Source organism: Mus musculus, chromosome 2 (assembly GCF_000001635.26).
Source record: "Mus musculus strain C57BL/6J chromosome 2, GRCm38.p6 C57BL/6J".
Classification (NCBI taxonomy): Eukaryota; Metazoa; Chordata; class Mammalia; order Rodentia; family Muridae; genus Mus; species Mus musculus.
Window position 1 is genome coordinate 170059667 of NC_000068.7, and position 20904 is coordinate 170080570.

The 20904-nt window shown below is 44.6% G+C and overlaps 1 protein-coding gene and 1 long non-coding RNA gene across 6 annotated transcripts in view; one reads left to right on the forward strand and one right to left on the reverse strand.

Annotated features, from left to right (window-relative positions):
• The window catches only part of Tshz2 (teashirt zinc finger family member 2), a 440243-nt gene extending 427158 nt beyond the window's left edge, over positions 1-13085 (forward strand). For 2 of the 4 annotated variants that reach the window (NM_001363022.1, NM_177659.1), the window contains exon 3: positions 10602-13084. Coding sequence is in view for 2 of the 4 variants with exons in the window: in NM_177659.1 (NP_808327.1) it covers positions 10602-10603 (2 nt within the window). In the remaining 2 variants the exon portion in view is untranslated. Of the gene's footprint in view, positions 1-10601 lie in introns of all 4 variants that reach the window. The other 2 variants (XM_006499424.4, XM_006499426.4) reach the window with 1 other exon arrangement.
• On the reverse strand, positions 1574-11112 carry A630075F10Rik (RIKEN cDNA A630075F10 gene). 2 transcript variants are annotated; one of them, NR_033634.2, is made up of 3 exons: positions 10831-11112; positions 4924-4979; positions 1574-3255 (listed from the first exon to the last, which is right to left on the reverse strand). It is a non-coding gene; the product is annotated as an RIKEN cDNA A630075F10 gene (long non-coding RNA). The 2 variants fall into 2 exon arrangements; NR_033632.2 differs by having other exon boundaries at positions 1574-3226; positions 4861-4979; positions 10808-11112.
• Positions 13086-20904: the final 7819 nt, after the last annotated feature.

Sequence of the window (20904 nt, forward strand, 5' to 3'; positions counted from 1 at the left end):
GAGTGTGTGACATGACTGGGAGTTGTGTTCCCACATTGCCGTCAAAGGTTGTATCCCCTGTGTGTGTGTGTGTGTGTGTGTGTGTGTGTGTGTGTGTGTGTGTGTGTGTAAAAGATGAGGAACTTTCCTTAGCTTCACATCTGAACTGATTTCTTTTCACCCTGGGAGTACGGAGCTGAAGAGAGCCTCTCTTGCTACTTTCATTTTTAAATTTCTGGAAAGACTAATCTGTTTTCTGATAGGCCTAATAACCTATCTCTCAAGAATAAACGAATTTCAGGTGTATGTTTGAAAATGTACTCTAAATCCCATTCCACAGCGTTTCCAAAGCACTTTGTTACATACTACACGATAAAACCACAAGAGAAGTGAGGGTCATTAAAGGAACCTTGGTTTTATATTTTATTTTACTGATTTTTTTGAGATAGGGTTTCTTTCTGTATAGCCCTGGCTGTCCTGGAACTTGCTCCATAGGCCAGGCTGGCCTTGAATTCAACACTACTCTGATTCTTTCTTAAATTTCTATTTTATGTCTATACTGTTTTGTCTGCATGTATGTCTGTGCACCGAGTGCATGCAGTGACCACGGGGGCCAGCAGAGGGCACCAGAGGGCATCAGAACCCCTGGAACTGGAGTTACAGGTGCTTATGAGCCTCATAGGTGCTGGAAACTCAACTCAGGATCTTTGGGAAAGCAGCCAGTGTTCTTAACCACTGGGCCATCTCTCCAGATCCAGGAATATGCATCTCAATGGAACACTTATGATACACTAAGTGATACGCACGAAGGTGCTATATTTCATGAACGGAGAAACAGGAGAGGGAAAGGTCTTTCCCAAAAGTCGGGCAGCCAATGAATAGCACAGCCACGCTGCTAACAGATAGACCAGAGGGATGTGGAGCAAGCAAGTCACGCTCAGAGGTGGAGCACTTGCCTCACATGCACAGGGCCTCGTGTTTGACACCCCAGCTCCGGGAAAAGACAGGAAAAATAATTTTTGCAAGTTTCCTTTGGGGATTGTTAGAACTAAATAGGGACCAGAGGGGTGGCTCGAACAGTAAGACGCTTGCGGTCGATCTAAACACAGAGGCGTTCATGGGTATACGTGCACTTGCATGCTTTACGCATGCGCGTGTGGAGAGAGAGAGAGAGAGAGAGAGAGAGAGAGAGAGAGAGAACGAAAATACTTTCAAAACACTAAATAAAACAGGAGCCTACTAAGCCTACTAAGCAACCATGGCAACCATGAAGACCTGACTTCAGGTCCGCACAACCCACGCGTAAAGCTGGATGAGGTGACACACAGCTGTAATCCCAGCCCTGGCGAGGCAGAGACAGGCAGGTTCCTGGAACTCAGGCTGCTGCTCCAAGTTCAGTGAGAGACCCTGATGCAAAAGCTCAATAAAATAAGGCAGAGGAAGATACCAGACATAGCACTCTGGCTTCCACATGTATGTACACACGCACACGCACACACTCAAAGAATTAATAAAATGGCAGTCGTACCGTCATGCCTCGGGTCAAAGATTGGCACCCAGTGAAGGATAGAGCCAAATATTTAAAACAAAAAGTAGGTATTCCTTTCTGTCTTTAATAATAATAATAATTTTAACCATTCTTTATTGCAAAAAAAAGTTAAGTTTTACTTAACACTGAGTTCCGTTTCGATAATTATTCAATCCAAGCCCCGTCGAAGCATCACCCTGAGAACAGATTGGTGTTTAAAAGCTCATGGGAAGTGGAGAGGAGTGGATAGCAGGGGCTGGCTCCCCGCCTTATCATTTTTATTTAGATTGACAGACCTTTGATTATAATTAAGGATAACCATTCAGCAGTTAAGAGTCCATAACCCCATCACTAGCCATCAGGAGGGTTCTTGGGCAAAGCGTCAGGCCAGCTTTCTTTCCCGCTTCTTAACCACGTGGGCAGCCTGGGGATGGAGAGTGTGAGCCAAGGAAAGATCTGCCACTGAGATCATCTGAGCTGACACACGAGTGAGGACGCAGGTGACACTCGGTGACAGCGTTGGCCCCACTCTCAGGAGGCCTCGTGTCTTCTTGCCTGCCTCTCTTGGTGTCCCAGGAGTAGTACCTTGTCTCTGATGGCTCCATTCAACAGCCATTTTGCACAAAGAGATACAGAAGGCCTTAACCCATTTTGGGGGTGGGGGTGGGGATGTAGTTCAGGGAAACATTAATGCTAATTGGTCTGGAATAAAGAGCACTTAGGAAATTACTGATGCCTACCTCTAGGTGTGTCTGGAACACGCGCAACCCTGGGGCCAAATCAAAGGATGAATCCCTTAATGAGTTCTGTGATGGTTTGTATCTGCTTGGGCCAGGAAGTGGCACTATTAGGAGGTGTGGCCTTGCTGGAGTAGGTGTGTCACTGTGAGCATGGGATTTAATACCCTGGTCCTAGCTGCCTGGAAGTCAGTCTTCTCTTAGAGGCCTGCAGATGAAGATGTAGAACTCTCAGCTCCTCCTGCACCATGCCTGCCTGGAAGTTCCCCTGCTCCTACCTTGATGATAATGGACTGAACCTCTGAACCTGTAAGCCAGCCCCAATTAAATGCTGTTCTTTATAAGAGATGCCTTGGTCATGGTGTCTGTTCAGAGCAATAAAACCCTAACAAAGACAAGTTCATAACTGGCACATTATTTGGTGGTGGTGAAGTGGGGGAGGGCCATAGCTTGTCCCCCTCCCCCTTTTCCTCAGCATCTTCTCTGCCACGATGGATTGAAATCTTCAGGACACTGAGCAGCAGTCTTTCCTCTGTTAAGCTGTTTTGGTTGAAAGTGTGGTCACAGCTAGAGAAAGCTAACAAAGACCCATAAAGGGATCATACTAAGCGGTACTTCCTACTCACCCACTGCACAGCCAGTTGAGACCGGTGACAGCAGAGGCCCCATGGAACCTGTTTGCTCTGGTGCTGATTAGAAAGGTCTCCAGCCTCAAGCCTTGGGCAGCTGCCTGCCTGGCTCATGTCCTGATGTGTCTGTCACACATGTGACACACCTGGGAGATTGATTATAAGCCAAGCTTTCAAAGAAGTTCAAAAGTTGAGATTTCTTTCCAGTAGTGTGATTATAGCTAGCATGTCACTCATATTCCTATGTTCCAAGGAAAAGACTATCCTGATAAGTCACAGTAGGTTGTGTTCCTCCTCCAGGGTGGGCTAAAAACGCCCTTCACCGCGCAGCTCTGGTCTCCCAGGTGCAGATCCTACGGAAGCCAGGAACAGTAAAATGTGCCTTACAGTAAAGGCTTTGAAGTCAAGAAGAAATACATTTGTGTTGAATACTGACTATTGGAATAATCCATTTACTCATGATCATGTCACCTTGGTTAAGTTACTTCGGGGACCTAGGCCTCTGGAAGGGAAGAGTGGGTTGACATCAGATCATGACACAGTTGGTAAAATCACACCACTATTGATCTAGACAGCCATATGGCCCACTGCTGCTGACACGGCCAACGGCTGTAACTGACACAGCCTTTTCCATGTTTGGGAAAAGAAAAGAAGCAGGTCTTCTTCCTAGCACTCAGAAACTGGGGTGGTGTGTGTGTGTGTGTGTGTGTGTGTGTGTGTGTGTGTGTGTATGTGTGTACATATATGTATTTGTACATGTGTGGGTATGTATGGATGTGTGTAAGTGTATACATGTTTGTGCACATGTGTATATATGCACGTGTGTGGGTGTGTATGGGTGATGTATGTATATACACATCTGTGCATATGTGTATGCATGTGTCTATATATGCATGTGTGTGTGTGTGTACATATATGTATTTGTACATGTGTGGGTATGTATGGATGTGTGTAAGTGTATACATGTTTGTGCACGTGTGTATATATGCACATGTGTGGGTATGTATGGGTGATGTATGTATACACACATCTGTGCATATGTGTATGCATGTGTCTATATGTGCATGTGTGGGTGTGTGTGGGTGAGTGTGTGAGGGTATGGGTATATATGGATGTGTGTGACTGTATACATGTTTGTGCATGTTTGCGTCTGTGAGAGAGAAAGAGAGACTTCCCTTTCCTGAAGCAGTTCATCTCAGTCTGTTTTCAATGGTAGAAAAATTAAGCAGAAGAAAGCCACTAGCAAGGGCCATCTGGGGCTGAGGATGTGCCTCACCCGGTAGAGAGCTTGCCTAACATGCACAAAGACCTGGGTTCTGTTCCCACCACTCCATCGAGTGGCGTGGTACCACATGCCTGGCATCCTAAACCTCTGGAAACTCGGGTCCTAGTTCTGATTCACAGTGAGTGTGAGGCCAGGCTGAGCTCCAGGGCCCTCTGCTGGGAGGAGTGAGTGTGCCGAGCAGGGTACAGACCTGGAGGCACATCTGTGGAGGAGGTCAAACTTGAGGCCAGACTGAGGCACATAATAAAAATGAGAGCCATTTTAAAGCATTATCTGCCTACCCGCCTGAGTCTGTGTCTGCATATCAGACTATTACATGCATTTAGGCAATTATTTTATCCTCCGTAAGAACGGAAGTTTGTCCACCAAAGTGTAAGGGTTTCTTTGCAGAGAGGCAATTTCTCTTAGGGAAAACTAAATGAGGCTCTGGCGGTGAGGCCGAGCGACGAAACGAGCCAATTCAGATTTTCAAATTGTAAATCAATTTGAAAAATATGAACCACAGGCTTCTCTGAGGCACCATTAAAAGTCCCTGTCTCCATTTTTTTTTTTTTTTACTTTGTCTCTTTGTCATAGTCCTTCTTGTTTTTAATGATTTTTTTTAATTTTCAACATGAATATTTTGCTTGTGTTTTTATTCATCTTCCACCAAACAGCTTTGAGGAGCCCTAAAATAGGAGTTATGAGTCACGCCCTCCTTACCTGATCACCACAGGAGGAAGCCACCCAAACCCGTCAGCTTCCGTCCATTCCGGAAAAGGATACACATGTGTAAGCATGACGAAAGTACGGATGAGCTTGAAAGCAGTTGTTATGGGAACCTGTGTAGAGAGACCAGAGAGTTGCTTGACAGACAGCCCACTGGATAGAATGCACAGTCTTCAGATATGAGCATTTTTGCAGGTGGGAAACTAAATGTGCACAGAGCTTCCCCAAATCTCTATGCTTTGAGGAGCTGCACCACCTGCTGGGGGGCTCTCCACAGTAGCTGAAAGCTTACATTCCAACCACTGTTCCCTTCCATCCACGCAATGTGACCAGAGTACCACATCCCAGCAAAAACAGAAGATGCAGGCAGAATGCAGCAAGGGCCATGTCAAGGAGCCACTGACCCAAGCAATTGGCCAGAGGATTTAAGGAGTCAGCGTCCTAACTAGGGTCTTATTGTTGCGATGAAATACCATGACCAAAGCAACTTGGGGAAAAAAAGTGTTTATTCGGCTTACACCTCCACATTGCTGTTCATCACTGAAGGAAGTCAGAACAGGAACTCAAACAGGGCAGGAACCTGGAGGCAGGAGCTAATGCAGAGGCCATGGAGGGATGCTGCTTGCTGGGCCTGCTTTCTTATAAAACCCAGGACCATTAGCTCAGGGCTGGCCCCACCCACAGTGGGCGGGGCCCTCCCCCATCAATCACTAATTAGGAAAACAGTCTTGCCCACAGCCAGATGTTGGGGAGGCATTTTCTAAATTGAGGCTCCCTCCTTTGAGACGACTCTAGCTTATGTCAAGTTGACATAAAACTAGCCAGTACAATGGCCAAATTAAAGTATAGACAATGCTAAGCATCTGTCCGTGGCTTCTTAATGAATGGAAATAATAGTATCATTTTGCCTGGCTCCCCCCTCCCAAACTCTACTTAATGAACATAGCCACTGACTTCTTTGATATATAATTAGGTGTTTTTTTTTCACTTACAATCATTTTATTTTTCTCACAGTAGCACAACATACCAGGGGAGGGGGGACAGAGAAAGGCTTTTAAAACAAGAAAGTTAGGGCTTCAATAGAGGCCTGAGAGTCACCAGTATTTGATTTCTTTCTAGCTTAATCTAGCTTATGTAATCCATTGCAGGCAAAGAAATAGAAACATTCTTGATGGCCTGCCTTAATTCCCTACTTAATTTTCTTCTAGAATCTTATTTTAAAGTCTCAGGGAATGGGGAGGAAACTAGAGAAAAATGGGGAGTGGTTTTATTTTATAAAATGATAAAACCCCACACATTCAACTTACCAAATGAAGATTCGGGAGTCAGAGGCGTTGGTGAAAGCCTGCTAGCTCAGAGAGGCAGAGAAAGCACCCAGCTGACCTTCCTCCTCCACCAACTTCCCAGAAGGAAAGGTTCCTGCTCTTTCTCCACACTGTCTTAAATACCCGTCAGCTTAGAAACCCTCCTTTCTCTTTCCTGGGTCTTCTTATGTTCACTCCCTGTCAACTGGTTGCCTGCTCTGCCTCTTGACCTGTGGTTGACTTTATTTAACTCTTGTTTACAGAAAGATCTTGGGTTAAAGGTCTGCGCTAGGAGCTGGAGAGATGGCTCAGTGGTTAAGAGCACTGACTGCTCTGAGTTCAAATCCCAGCAACCACATGGTGGCTCACAACCATCTGTAATGAGATCTGATATCCTCTTCTGGTATGTCTGAAGACAGCTATGGTATACTTATTTTAAAAAAAAAAAAAAAAAAAAGGTCTGCGCTAGGGCTGAGCCACACCACAACAAGAAACCTTTTTTTTTTCCAATTCACAGTCTTGGGGTTCACAATGTGATCAAATATCCTGCAACAGAGTTGTTCTTCTCTCTTTCTAAATTAAAGGGTTGAGGGGACACCATCGATTGTCCCCAAATGGCGTAAGATTCAGGTGGCCATCCACCCTCCCTCTAGTACACTGACCTTCCATAAACACTGTGTGTTCAATTTCTTCATGATGAGACACAAAGGACTTCATTTTTGTTTTGATGGTTTTGAGATAGGGTCTCCTGGAACTCCTGACCTTCCTGTCCCTCTCTCAAATGCCATTGTTACAATCAATCAGCACCTTGCTTGGCTACTCTGAGGGATTGCCAGGGCGTTAGCCTCATAGTCAGACTGAGAGGCAAGGCCCTCCCATATCTGGAATTTGAAAGTAACTGCACTCGGATGTTCCTGGGGAAATGTCTCTAAGTTACTCGATTTGCATCTTGTTATTTAACGGTAACACGTGCATCCATTGTTTTTCTGTCTGGAACAACTTGGCAGAAACAACTGAAGGCATGCAAGAGTTATTTAGCTTACAGAGGGCTTCGATCTGACTAGAGATGGAGGTGGGGCATATCGAAGCAGCAATGCCACACTGGGACACTGAGTTAGAGGCTGTTCCAATCCCAGCAGAGAGCAGGGCAGAAGCCAGACCCAGGCAACTGCTAAGAGCCTGGGCTTTGTGCCCTGCCTCTATCAGCTAGGTCCTATCTCCAGTTAAGTTCTGTATCTGTTAAAATAGTGCTCCCTAGCTGGGACACAAGTGTTCAAACTGTGAAGGACATTTCAGGTTCAAACCATAGCAACAGGCTGGAAGGACAGCTTGGTCAGTGGGCGGCTTGCCATGTAGCACAAGAACATTAGCTGGATCCCCAAAATACATATCAAAAGTCAGGCATGGTAGCAGAGGTCTACAAAGAGAGTTTCATGACAGCCAGAGCTACACAGAGAAATCCTGTGTCAGGAAAAAAAAACAAAAACAAAAAACAAAGAATGCTTGTTGTATTTGCAAGGGATGCAGGTTCAGTTCCCAATACCCACATCTGAGGATTCACAACCATCTTTGACTTCAGTTCCAGGGGGTCTGAAACCCCTCTCTAGGCTCTGTACACACATACACTTGTATGCACATAAACACACAGACACATAAACTAAACTAAATAAATAAATCTCTCCCCCCCCCCGCCAAGGAATTTTTTTTTAAGTTACTTTAAAGGGCCCTTGTCCCTACAGCAGGGTTCTCCACCCCTGAGGCCCTGAAGGTCAAAGAACCTGTGAAAACATTCATAGGAAGGTACAGAAGTTCAGGTTCAAATCTTAGGCTCCAAGAACTCCCTTCATGTTTCACATAGGATTTGTGAAGGCTTAACAGAGAAGGAAAGTGCTATCTGGGAACTGGGGAGAGGATGGCTCAGTGGTTAGGAGCACATGCTGCTCTTGTAGAAGACCTGAATGCAGTTCCCAGCACCCACGTTAGGCAGCTCACAACCATATGTATCTCCAGTTGCAGTTCCAATACCCTCTCTGCCCTCTTTGGACACTGAACTCACAGAGTGCACATACCCACATACGGCTGAGCATATACACATAGATCAAGGACAACTTGATCTAGCAAGTTCCAGGCCAGGCTCAGCCACAAATCCTGTCTCTAATTAATTATTAATTAGGGCTGGAGAGATGACTCAGTGTTAAGAGCACTGGCTGCTCTTCCACAGGTACAGTTCCAGCACCCACAAGGTGGCTCACAGCCATCTGTAACTCCTATTCCAAGGGATCTGACACCCTGCTCTGACCGCTTTGGGCACCAGGCACACACATGATGGATGGACACACATGCAGGCAAATGTTCATACACGTAAGATAAAAACAAATAAATCTTTAAATATGAATGAGGTGCGGTGGTGTACCACTCTGATTCCAACCCTTGGGAGTCAGAGGCAAGTGGATCGCAGTGAGCCCAGCCTGGTGTACAGAGCAAGTTCCAGGACAAGAAGAAGAAGAAAGACCCCTACTATAATAATAATAATAATAATAATAATAAAATAACTCAAACCTGACCATGTAAGTGCACTCGTAGCAAGCTAAAGTAACTGATAATTTACCCACAGTAAATGCAACAGAGAACAAACAAGAATTGCTCGCTAGTTTTTCTCTTTCTCTTCTTCCTGTTTTAGAATTTTGCTATTAATTTATTTGTGTTTGGGGGGTAGGTGCGCATGCCACAGCATGAATGTAGAAGTCAGAGGACAATTCAGAAGAGACGCTCCTCTCCATCCTTCATATAATCTCCTGGTCGCAGAGCTCAGCAGCAAGCATCCGTTCTTGCTGAGCCATCTCACTCACTTTTAGGGTCTTGAGTCAGTCTCGGTACATAACCCAGACTAGCCTTAAACTCACAACTCGGCCGTCCCAGCGCTGAGAACCTCACTCATCAGGCCTGGCCTTCCAATCCCACCGCAACAAAACATTCCCTCCTTCTGACCCAAGAACTAGACATAGGTGGTCAAGCCTCCGAGAACATTCTAACACCCTGAGAGGCTCTAGACATAAAAACAACCACCAGGGTACCGCTGCATAAAACCAGAAACAAAGGTCATGTCCAAGAAGATAGGAAGGGTCTAGGAAACTGCAGCCACGCTGTGCAGCATCAGACACAAAGTCTGGCAGCGTCACCAACGTTTTCCACTGGAAAAGTGAGCCAAGTGGCAGGCTCACAAAAACACATGGAAAAAAGGCTCGCAAAGACACACAGAAAAAAAGGATGTAGAAGAAGGTCCAGCTGACCGTGGATGAGTGTTCTCTCCGCCTGGGAGAACAGAAGTTCCGTTTCTCCAGAAATTCTCTATAGTGAAAAAAAGAGATTACATATTTTTAATTATATTAAAATAAATGTAATATAAAATTTACAATTTTGACCATTTTTAAGCATATGCCTTGGTACTGTTTCATCTATTCACAGTAGTGTATAACCAAAAATGTCGTCTCCAGAGTTTGTCACCTTTCAAAACTGAAAGTTTGTGGCCATTATATGTATGAGGCAGGGGCTGGAGAGATGGCTCAGTAGTGGTCAAGAGCACGGACTGCTCTTCCTGAGGAACTGAGTTCAAATCCCAGCAACCACGTGGTGGCTCACAACCATCTGTGATGGGATCTGATGCCCTCTTCTGGTGTGTCTGAGGAGAGCAACGGTGTACTCACATACATAAAATAAACAAATGTTTGGGAGAAAAAAAACGCATCAGGTAGACACTGTGTCTGCCTTTTTGTGGCTGCCTCTTTTTACCTAGTGTAAGTTCCTCATTGTGCGTTCATGTAGTAGAATAGTCTGACTGCCCTTCCTTTTGAAGGCTGAGTGGGATCTCATTGCATGTGTCTCTGTATCCTACTTATCCAGGCATCCACTGATATGGTACTTCTGCCTTTTAGACATTGTGGATGGATTAATGCTTTGTATGAGCCCGGGTACGTCTCTTCTGTATAGAAATGGTTTTATGACAGGGGCCAGTGAGAGGGCTCAGTAAGCACCAAGTCTCATGACTGAGTTCGAACCCTGGAACTTATACAGCTGTCCTCTGACCTCCACTGTAGGTGGTACCACCCCTGGGAGAGGGGAGGTGGTCCTGAGTTATATAAAGAAGCAGACAGAGCAAGCCACGAGGAAGAAGCCATTACTGGCAGTGTTCCTCCGCAGCCTCTGCTTCAGTTCCTGCCTCCAGGTTCCTGCCTTGAGTTCCTTCCCTGACTTTGCTCAGTGATGGAGTGTAATGTGGAAGTGTAAGCCATGTAAACAAACCCTCCCCTCTCTAAGTTGCTTTCGGTGTTTCATCACAGCAATAGGCAGCAAACAGGGGCAGCCAGCCAGCAAGACACAGTCCATGCTATTCCTCTGGAAATAACCCTGTTTTCTCTCTTCTGACTCCCGCAGGACAATGCCTTAGCCTGGATCTTCCTTCCAGATTGGATCTCCCTCTCTCAGCGCTTCTTCTTCTTTGCTGCATCCTTGCTTCTGACTTTGGACTCAGTGATGACCTCCTCCTGATCCCTGACTCTACGAAGACTGCCAAAAAGAAAAAAAAAAAAAAAAGAAAAGGGGGGAAAAAAAGAAAAGGAAAAGAAAAAAATCCCACCAACCATTTCTCTTCATCCTCACTAACAATTTGGTAATGAAGTATTGATTTCCACTTCTCTCCTTATGGACGATATTAGATTTTCATTGATAAACTGCAAGGGGACTGTCGCATCTCCGAGGGCCTCTTTTCACTGTCCGAAAGAAACAAAGTGCCACTGAAGAAAACTAATGACTGGGAGTGTCGCAGTCCTTCTCTTCTCTGTTTGTAACAGGAAGGGGAGGGGGCCAATCACTCTTCCTAGTTTAATGTCGGAGTGGGCTGCTCTTGGGAGCGAGCTTCTCGCGGTAACAGCCATTTCCTATTTATAACCCCCCTGGGAAAGTTTGTCTAAAGGAAATGTTTCTGTTCAGTGTAACAATTAAGGTTGCACCTGGCTTGCCTAGTCCTGCCCCTGCACCAGGGAGCCATTCATCACAGCAGAGTGGAGGAGTTATAAAGTTAAACCAGAGTTTGAGCCAAGAAAACCTCCCGACCATGTTCATCTTCTGGGAAAGTTGTTGGGATAGGCAGGCTTAACCATGTGGATGCCAAAGGCTTTGTCCTGTGCATGCTCGCTCGGTGAGGTTATACTGGGCAGTCTGTAAGCTTAGTTCCCAGCATGCACACGGTCAGACGACCGTGGCCACAGGGAGGGTGCAGAGCAGAACCTGAGAGACTCTACGAGAGCAAGAAGAGGGAAAGCGGCCAACTTCGCTGGCAGTCTCTTCCTGCAGGACCTGTTGCCTCTCAAACGCAACTTCTCCTCCTAACCAGCAGAATGCATGAAAACAGGGTGTCCGTTTTAAACGCATTCCTGCAACTTTTTTCATTAAAACTTTAAGGGCCCAATTTTAATTTGTGGAATATTCCCGTTAATAATGAGATCTAATTAAGACATCCATTAAAAGCCCGTTAAAGTTAATTTAACGTAAAAATTCCAATAGAACTGTATTAGATTTTCTCCATTAAATTAACGTTATGGATTTTTAACGGATGTCTTAATTACACGTTATTATTAACGGGAATACTGTATTACACAGATTAAAATCAGGTCCTAAGTCAACTTGGAAAAGCTGAGAGCATGTTTTAATATTAAAGTCTCGCAGACCTAGTACACAGTTTGGAAATGCAGGGGAAGATGGGTTTCTTCTAGCTGAGCATTCTCTGTACAATGGAGAGTAACCTATAATAGATAAAGCCATCATTTTATTTAAATAATGAGTCTCTTTATTCTCATAGGACAACAAAGTCTGGATCGTATTGTAAATTGCTACTCATCTATAGGTGAAATATTTAAACTATCTCAGCACAACACTCTGAAACAAACGACCATTTTGCATTATTGCTTTAATTACCAAGGTTATCACAAAAAAAAAAACTGACAAAATGAAGCCAAATATATCCTTTTCACCATTTATCATAGAGGATGTCTGTTGGAAATGTCTTGGAAATTTTGACATGATCCCTAAATTCAACCCTGGGATTTAAAATAAAATTTGAAGGGGAAAAAAAAAACTTATTTACCTCCTAAGGAAAGCGTTACCCTTATGCCACATATAATAGCAAATTGCTTTTTTTTTATGGTATGCATAACCTAGATGGGGAAAAATATGGTGCTTCAGGGAAGGAGGGGAAAGTAAATGAAGTTCCAGGAATGTCATTCTGAAGTAATGAGGCATGGACGGAAAATATACCCCTCACATCATCGGATTGAGATGGCAGTCGAAATAGCTTCATTGAAGTGTCAGCGCCCATCCATCCATCAATCACCCACAAGGAAAAATAACAACAGTACAACGGGACCGCTTTTATGGGATTTACTCACGGGCACAGGGAACAGCGGCTCAGAGGTAGTTCTGACATGAAAAGCAAGGTGCTGATATTATTTTTTATGATGGGAGGATCGTAAAGTGAATTGAGAACAGAGAGGTCTGTCTTTGCTTAACCTGTTCAACCAGAAATGAACGGAACTCAGCTGGAAAGGGAACCATCTTCAGATGCGTTAAGATTGAAGGGTGGACTCGACTGAGCGCTGTCCTTCAACAGCGAGACTCTATTAAAAGGGAGGGGGGAATAATACATTAGCATGGGGTGGGGGTTCTAGAAGCTGATAAAAATCGCCTGTTCCAACCCGGGGTTATTAGGAAAGCTACATAATTCAGATCCTCTGAAACCCACCAAACGCAAACTCAGACCTCCCGATCTGCCTGGGAGGATGCAATGCGCTGCTGGACTCCTGGGTAATCATTTTCCTCCTAAGACAAAAATAAGAATAAATGCGCTGCTTCGCATATAATCTATACGGTTCTGTTAGTGCAATTTCTCTGGTGGGGTGAGGTGGGAGGCGAGAGACAAAAATATTGATAAATTTGGTTAGACTCCTGAATTGTCACTTGGCAACTGTGAATGTCACTGCTGAGAGACAGCTGTTAATGGTTCTCTGCAGAAAACAAGATCCGAGCAGGCACCGCGGCGTGCACACGGCTCTTGGTATATTTCTAGACACCGGGCCTGTCTTCATTTGGCAAGCCTATGAAGCTTCTAGAAACTTCTTCCTGGAGAGAAAAAATGAAATGACTTGAACTCCAGGAGAGCATTTTTATCTGCTTTCATTAGGTAAAGCTGGGACCACAGCCTGGGAAGGAGAGTGATATGCAAATATCATGCAAATTAACCTTTGAGTACCTCCACTCTTCAGCCACTCTTTAGGATCATGGACAATGAGCTGTGTCTTTTCCTTCTTTGTGCCTCCTTCCAGCTAAGGCCAACAACCAGCTAAAATGCAAAGAGGCCATTAAAAAAAAAAACTATATGCAAATATTTAAATTTTAGGTATTTCAGCAAATCTCAGAATATACATCATAAACCCCACACACACACACACAACACAAGGCACAACAGGAAAAGCAATTTATTCAGCAACTTCACTTGACCCATCTTGTTAGCATTTACCGCTTGTGTGTGTGTGTGTGTGTGTGTGTGTGTGTGTGTGTATTGGCATATTGGCCCTCTTGTTCCAAAGTTGTCATTGCCCAATCCACACGGTGCCCACCCAGGCTCGAAACCCCTGGTATTTTCACAGTAAGGGATTTTTCCCTGTGAAACACATACAGGAAAGAAATTACTTCCAAATAGGTCAAGGCCTAAAAAGCAATATAAGCACCAACTAAATTGGATAACCTAGACAGGCAGTAAAGAATTTTGTTCAGACCACAAATAGATTTCCCTAAAAACTCCACCCCCAAAAAAATGCCTGCTTGGTTACTTGACTCTTACAGAACTAGTATCCAGAGCAAAAGTCTCTGAATTCAGTGGAAATCCAGGAAACATGAACGCATTGGCCTGTTGGAGGAGCCTTTGTGAAACTAGATAAGGAATGGGGAGGTGAGCGTGTGTGGGGGCGGGGGGGGGGGGGGGGCAGCGTGTGTGAACACCTTCATAGACATGCATGAGTTTCACAGACAGTCTCTAAAGTCTAAACAACACGCTAGGAAGACTCTCCTAAAACTTTCAGTTAACCTGAAGACACAGCTCAAACAATATCCCCAGATTCTGTTCCTTCACCATCTGCCACCTGCCAGGTTATCTGACTAGGCTCAGACTTTTTCTTTTTTATTGGGTTTCAATCTTTAAGTGAATTAAGTGTTAATGAGTTAAGAGGAGGAGGTGGAGGAGGAGGAGGGGGCTAGGGAGGAGGGAGAGGAAGAGGAGGGGGAAGGGAGGAGGAGGAGCAGAAGCAGAGGCAGCATCTCTAGGGGTAAAGAGATGACGCAGTTGTTAAGAGCACTGTCTGCTCTTGCAATGGACCTGGGTTCAGCTCCCAGCATCCTCATGGCCATTCACGACCATCTCTGAGTTCAGTTCTGGCCTCCGAGGTCACCAGGCACACATGATACATATATAGACATGCAGGTACTCACACATACACATGAAATAAAACACATAGAGAGTCCTATCCCCATTCTCTCTTCCCTGAATAAGGAATGCTAATGTGCAAATCAATATAAAATAACAATAATAAGGAAATACGTTGACAGCTATAAGTTGCATGCACCTAAGTCGTCTAAAGAAAATTCAATGTGGTCTGCTCTGAACATGCAAGAGGTAACAGAAAAAATACAAAACTCAACTTTTGGGTTATTTTGTTCCCTCTGCAAGACGTGAAAAATGCTAATTTCATTTTCTCCCTTCCTCTGTGTGGCACTTTCTCAAAATATCTATAAAATACTTTTAGACAAAGATTGAGCAGGAGGAAGAAATGTGAAGCTGCACTCCCCCTAGACGGAGGAAAACCTGCAAATCATCTTCAGGATGTCCAGGGCAGAGTTTTACCTCTCCAACCAGAGGGAAAGCCACTTATGTTCTTCGGTTTCCTGTGACAGACCCAGAAGTGTACACAGATAAACAAATTCCAGACTAATTTGAAGTCTCCTTCCAATAGTTATGAGCAATGGGCTAACAGACCTAGAAGTGTCTCCAGAAATTATTCATGCACAAGGCAGCCCAAAGCATGTGAAGGGTGGGGGGTGGAAATGTTTTATGGATTAGAAATGGCCTGTTTTAAAATGCTAGTACCAAGTGGAATGATATTTCTGCAAGTGAGACTGTCCGTTTCCTTTGGAAAAAATACATTCATAGTAAAATAGCTCTTCCAAGAAGTGACACCCTGACTTGACACCCTTCAGCATACAAATGGCTGACAATAGCCATATGGCTGCCGTTAAGGCTTCTACAGAAAGGTATGTTTGAAGAAGACAGATCAAATACAACCCCATGAACTCTGTTTATTTGCTTAAAACAGCTTTTGGAAATAAAAGTAATAACTTCGGTTGGAGCCCCCGGGAGACATTTAAAAAAACTGAAAGAAAAAAAAAATACATTGCTTTAAAAAGAGTTTTAAATCCAAGCACTCCCTTCAACCCTTTCAGGAAATATATTTCAGTACGCTCTCTGAATTATTTTACACCTGAAACCTACATCTGACTGTCTGTCCCCAGGCGAAGGCTAATATTTATAGAACGAACAATCATCCGATTATGTCTGACTGTGGAGTTGCGTCCGGTCATATTTTCACTTTCTAAATGACTTCTGGAACATTCCGGAGTTATAAATGTGTGGGCAGATATTAAAGACAGAAAGTTCTACTAGTCTGCGATCAAACAATTAAAAGCAGCGTCCATTCCGCCTGGGGAGAAAGTCTGCAGATATCGGAGCCTCAAGAAGCACTCTTCCTTCCCGACAGAGCAGATGCAACCCAAGTTAAAAACATAACAGGGCTCCTTCCACTCAGGGCTCGTCGTGTCCTAAAATCCCAGTTTGCAACAAACTTTCAGGTCTCTGATGCAAACCTCCTCATCCCTTAGGACATCTGAGAGTTGGATCCCATGGGATGAACCACAAACTTCCAAGCCCCTTGAATATCCAAGTTGACCTGTGGAGGCTAACTGCTTCTGGTTCTGCAGCACTCTTGTGTGACAAGCTAGGAAATGCCCCCTACATTCCTTCCAAATTTTAAGTTTATTTTAATTAAAAGAAGAAGAATGCTGCATGCTGTCTGTATGATATATGAAGAAGAGGAGGAGGAGGAGAGAAGAAGAAGAAGAAGAAGAAGAAGAAGAAGAAGAAGAAGAAGAAGAAGAAGAAGAAGAAGAAGAAGAAGAAAGAAGAAGAAGAAGAAGAAGAAGAAGAGGAGGAGGAGGAGGAGGAGGAGGAGGAGGAGGAGGAGGAGGAGGAGGAGGAGGAGGAACTGAGTTTGCAGTGGGGGTTGAAGGGGTTCTGTCTGATCTTCAGGAACCACATTTATCCTTGTTCTGGGGGGGGAAGGGTTTGTTTCCAAAAAGAAAGACAAACAAAAGAGAAACAAAACATTTTATACTTGGAAAGCAGACCAGTCGTTTGTAAAGATGACTGCAGCCATACCTGTAGAGTGTCCTGTGCACGGTACCTACTCTGTCCTGCATGCTGTCTGTATGATGTCTGCTGTTGCTCTAGGAAGAAGGGAAAAGACAGACTGTTTCTGCTTGGTCTGCAGCAGCCTGCGAGGCTGGGAACACGATGGTGTACATATTTGTATATACCGACTATATCGCCCGCCACGTACGGACACAGATTTTCTTATATTTACTTGGTTCTGTTTCCTACCAGACCCACAATGTGGGATTGTTTTGCATTGGAAAAAAAAAACATATATGCTTGTCACTTTCCCCCTGTTCATTCTTCAATAGCTTATGGAAGGACTGGGGCTCGGTGTCCTAAGAAATTCTAAGAACCATGTGCGTCCGCCTGCATGAGCCCCATCCGGTCACTGGATCCAAGGAAGAGCCCATGCCCTGACTCAGTTTCCCTCCAAAGGCATGCTTTACCCCATGGGAAAACTACAAACTCGTCCATGTAGAATTAGCCTCTTTGTATGTTATCTGATAGTGCCTGAAAGGAAAAAAAAAAAAAAAAAAGATTTTCTTAACGTCTTCTTTACAGGAAGAATTCATAATTGTCAAAATTTGAAACATTAGCTTAATTTTGTTTTTATGACCTTGTGCTTCCACCCCTTATTTATTCTGTTACTGTTGTAATGGGGCCCCAGGCCATTCCTGACATCAGCGTGTTCCTCCTCGGCGTTAAAGATGTTTTTAAAATTACACAGATTATTGAGCCAACAGGCTGTTTTAATCAAAACCATGTTTCACTTGTTTAGGACGCTTATAAATTGTCCTTGCAATGAAGAAGACAGAAGAAGAAAAAAAAAGAAAAAGGAAAGAAAAGAATAAGAAAGAACAAACATTACAAAACCAAAAGTTTTCCACTAGAGAGACTATACCACCCTGTGGCCAAACAGATTCATCACAGACAGGCACGTATTGCCCACTGCCCTGGGAATCCAGAAACTACTTCTCTTGGCGGTCTCATCATTTGAAATTCATTCTCAAGACCAACACTGTTTGCAAATTTCTAAAGGCCTTTGCCACCTCATTTCCACTCAAAGGCAAATGGTCCAACTGGAAAGTCATCTTCCAGGTGGGAAGGATGAAGAATATCTCAGAAGAGATGGACCTCTTCCTTTGGTCGCTGGGCGTCACCAGCCTGTCACAACCCCTCCTCACTACCAACAATCTGGTGTTGATGTTCCTTAAGAGTCAGGTCTACAGCCTGACCTGCTTAGCTCCTTGATGAACAAAAATGACTTATGTGTGGACCCACTTCAAGCCTGTGCCTGCCTATGCCACCTTTGCCTGGCAGTTATCCGCAGAAAGAGACGGTTTTTAATATTACCACTAAAATAAATTCTGAAGGTGGCTACAAAGAAAGCCCTTGAATTATATTTTAAAAAGCCATTATTTTTTACATCTGAAGAGTGGGCTTTTTTTCTAAAGGTATATCATTCTACTTTGGGGATGTAATTAAAACCCTAGATAACCAATAGTACTTTTGGTTGCTATGAAAACATTACCGCGTACTTGTCAAGGTTGTATGGAGCGAGCCCCTTATTTCCATCAACAAGTTATCTATAAGTATATTATTTACATTTTTAAACATGATCTTTCTTTTGTAGCAAAAAGAAAAAGAAAAGGTCTTTCTCCCCCCACCCCCCAATTCAGCTGTTATTGAAAATAGACTATTCCTATCTGAAACCTCATGATAATTCACATAGGAAGTCTTAGCTTCAGATATAAGGACCTGGGTGTGTTCGCCGTCAGGTTTGCCTGAGGCTGTCCTCCATCATAACGCTACAGAGACGGAACCACGGTTCAGGAACCTAGTGGTCTTAGTAGACATGATGGCTCGCAGAGACGCCTCTCAACCATTAGCTTGGCAGATGTTCCTCATTTCAGACTCCTCCTTTGGCCAATTGAAAAGGGGCGGGGGATTAGAGGAGCAAAGAGACAGAAAGGAGAAAAACACACAGATGCACTTAAAACATGAAAAGAATTATTTATATGATAAAAATATATTTAGATTTTTCAAAGCACAAGACTGAATCGAAGCGCTCTTTTTATGCTTCCTGGAGATGGCTCTGTTAAATGTCTTTCTACGTCAGGCTTTAATAAATCTGTAATGACATTTGATGGATTGATTTCTGCCTGCGTGTGGTTTTTAAAGATGGCAAAGAGAGGAGACAGGGAAGGGAGAGGGTAAGAGGGGGGTGGGGTAAAGCACCCTCCCGCAAGGAGGCTGGGGAGGCGGGGTATTGGTAGGCCTCTCCTTGTAGACCTGATGACCCACTTCCAGCATCTGCTCTCATTCCCATCTGTTAGGGCTATTTCCTTTTTCAGACGCCCACGCCCCTCGCTTGTTCTCTGGGCTAGCTCTGCAGGCTCTCCCATCCCACGGCTTACACCTGAGGGATAGATAAGGAGTTTGCTGCAGACCACCCAGCTCTCCCTACCGAGAGGTGGCGCTGCCGGGCACTCGGGTTCCCTCTGTGATTGATTCCTTGTGTTTCCTTTAATGTCCTGGGAGCATGGGACCCCGTGTCACACAGGCTGCCCAAGCGACAGTGAGTTGTGGCCTATGCTCAGCTGGCTCACGGCTTTCAGTAGCTTGACTACAGCTGACCTTAGCTTGTTAAATGACGATGGCTGTGGAGCCACTTGTTAGCTCTAATTCTATCGCTGGGCTCTGTGCGTGGCTGTCACGCAGGAGAGACTAGGCTAGATACAGCACGCAAGGGGAGCAATAGAGGCACAGTGTAGAGATGAACAATCCGGCACAAGCCAAAGAAAGAGGTTTTGGGTTTCATGGGGACCTACTTTGGTCTGAGGACGACTTTGACAAATGAGAATGGCAATGGTTTGGGGAAAGACTTGGCCTTTGAAATAAACTGCACTAAAATCTAGGCTCGGTCATCCGCCATCTGCATGCGACGCTAAGGAAGGCTCCAGAAGGAAGAAGACATTCTGCCAGAGGGAATATGAGAGACACACAGAGGTGGTCCATCAGACTGAAGTCACAGGATTCCTAAGGGAAATGATGCTGAAGGTAAAATCCAGGCCATGTATTAGGTTGTCTCAAAAGAGCACTAAAGGCCCGGGCTAAGAGGAGTTGCTGCTCTTCCAGAAGATCCAGGTTCAGTTCCCAGTCCCCACATGGTGGCTCACGACTGCTTGTAACAACAATTTGGGGGATTTGGTACCTTCATCTTGTCTCTGAAGGCCCCATACCAACAGCATGTGACACCCATGCACGTGAAATAAATAATAATACATTTAAAAATTTTTTTTGTTTTCTGTGCATTGGTGTCTTGCCTGCATGTATAGCTGTATGAGGTTGTCAGATACCCTGGAACTGGAGTTGCAGATAGTTGTGAGCTGCCATATGGGGGTCCTGGGTGTTGAACCTGGGTCCTTTGGAAGAGCAGCCAACGAGCCATCTCTCCAGTCCCAATAATACATTTTTTAAAGGGCACCAAAACAAATAAAAGAGAGCCAGCAAGGTGCCTTAGTGGGTAAAAGCACTTGTCATCAAGCCTAAAGATCTAAGTTTGATCTCCAGGAACCAATGGCAGAAGAAAAGGAGCAACTCAAGCAAGCTGCCCTCTGACCTCCACACGTGCACCAGGAAGCTGAAGACAGTTCCTCAGATGTAGCCATCCTGGTGCCGAGCTGATGAACTGGGTTGCTTGAAAGGGGGGCTGGAAATGAAAAAGGAACAGGGTACCAAAGAAGGATGAAGCCAAGACAACAGTTTCTGATCAAGGCTCAGAGTTTAATATTCAGCACTGTATTTATATAGGGAGAGCTCACAGATTCCCCTCGCCCATCCTTTGTTTCAGCTGGATTATGTTGCAAAGCAAACTCTGCAGGCAGTCTGCTTCTGTAGGAAATGACAAGGCAGAAGACTCCACCTGCGTGGTTAAGGTCCAATTGTGACAAACACTTAAGGTCTATTTAGCCTGCTCAGTACTGAGGGAAGGGCACACACAAATCCCTCACTGGTGCTCTCTTTGAAGACAATTCTGGGTTGGGTTGGTACTTAAAGCTAACAGTCACACTGGCAACATTGTAACAATCACACTGGCAACATTGTAACAATCACACTGGCAACGTTGACAAGGATGACCTTGAACCCCTGATCTTCCAGCCTCCCCTCCCAAGTGATGGGTAACAGACGTGTAGTACCACT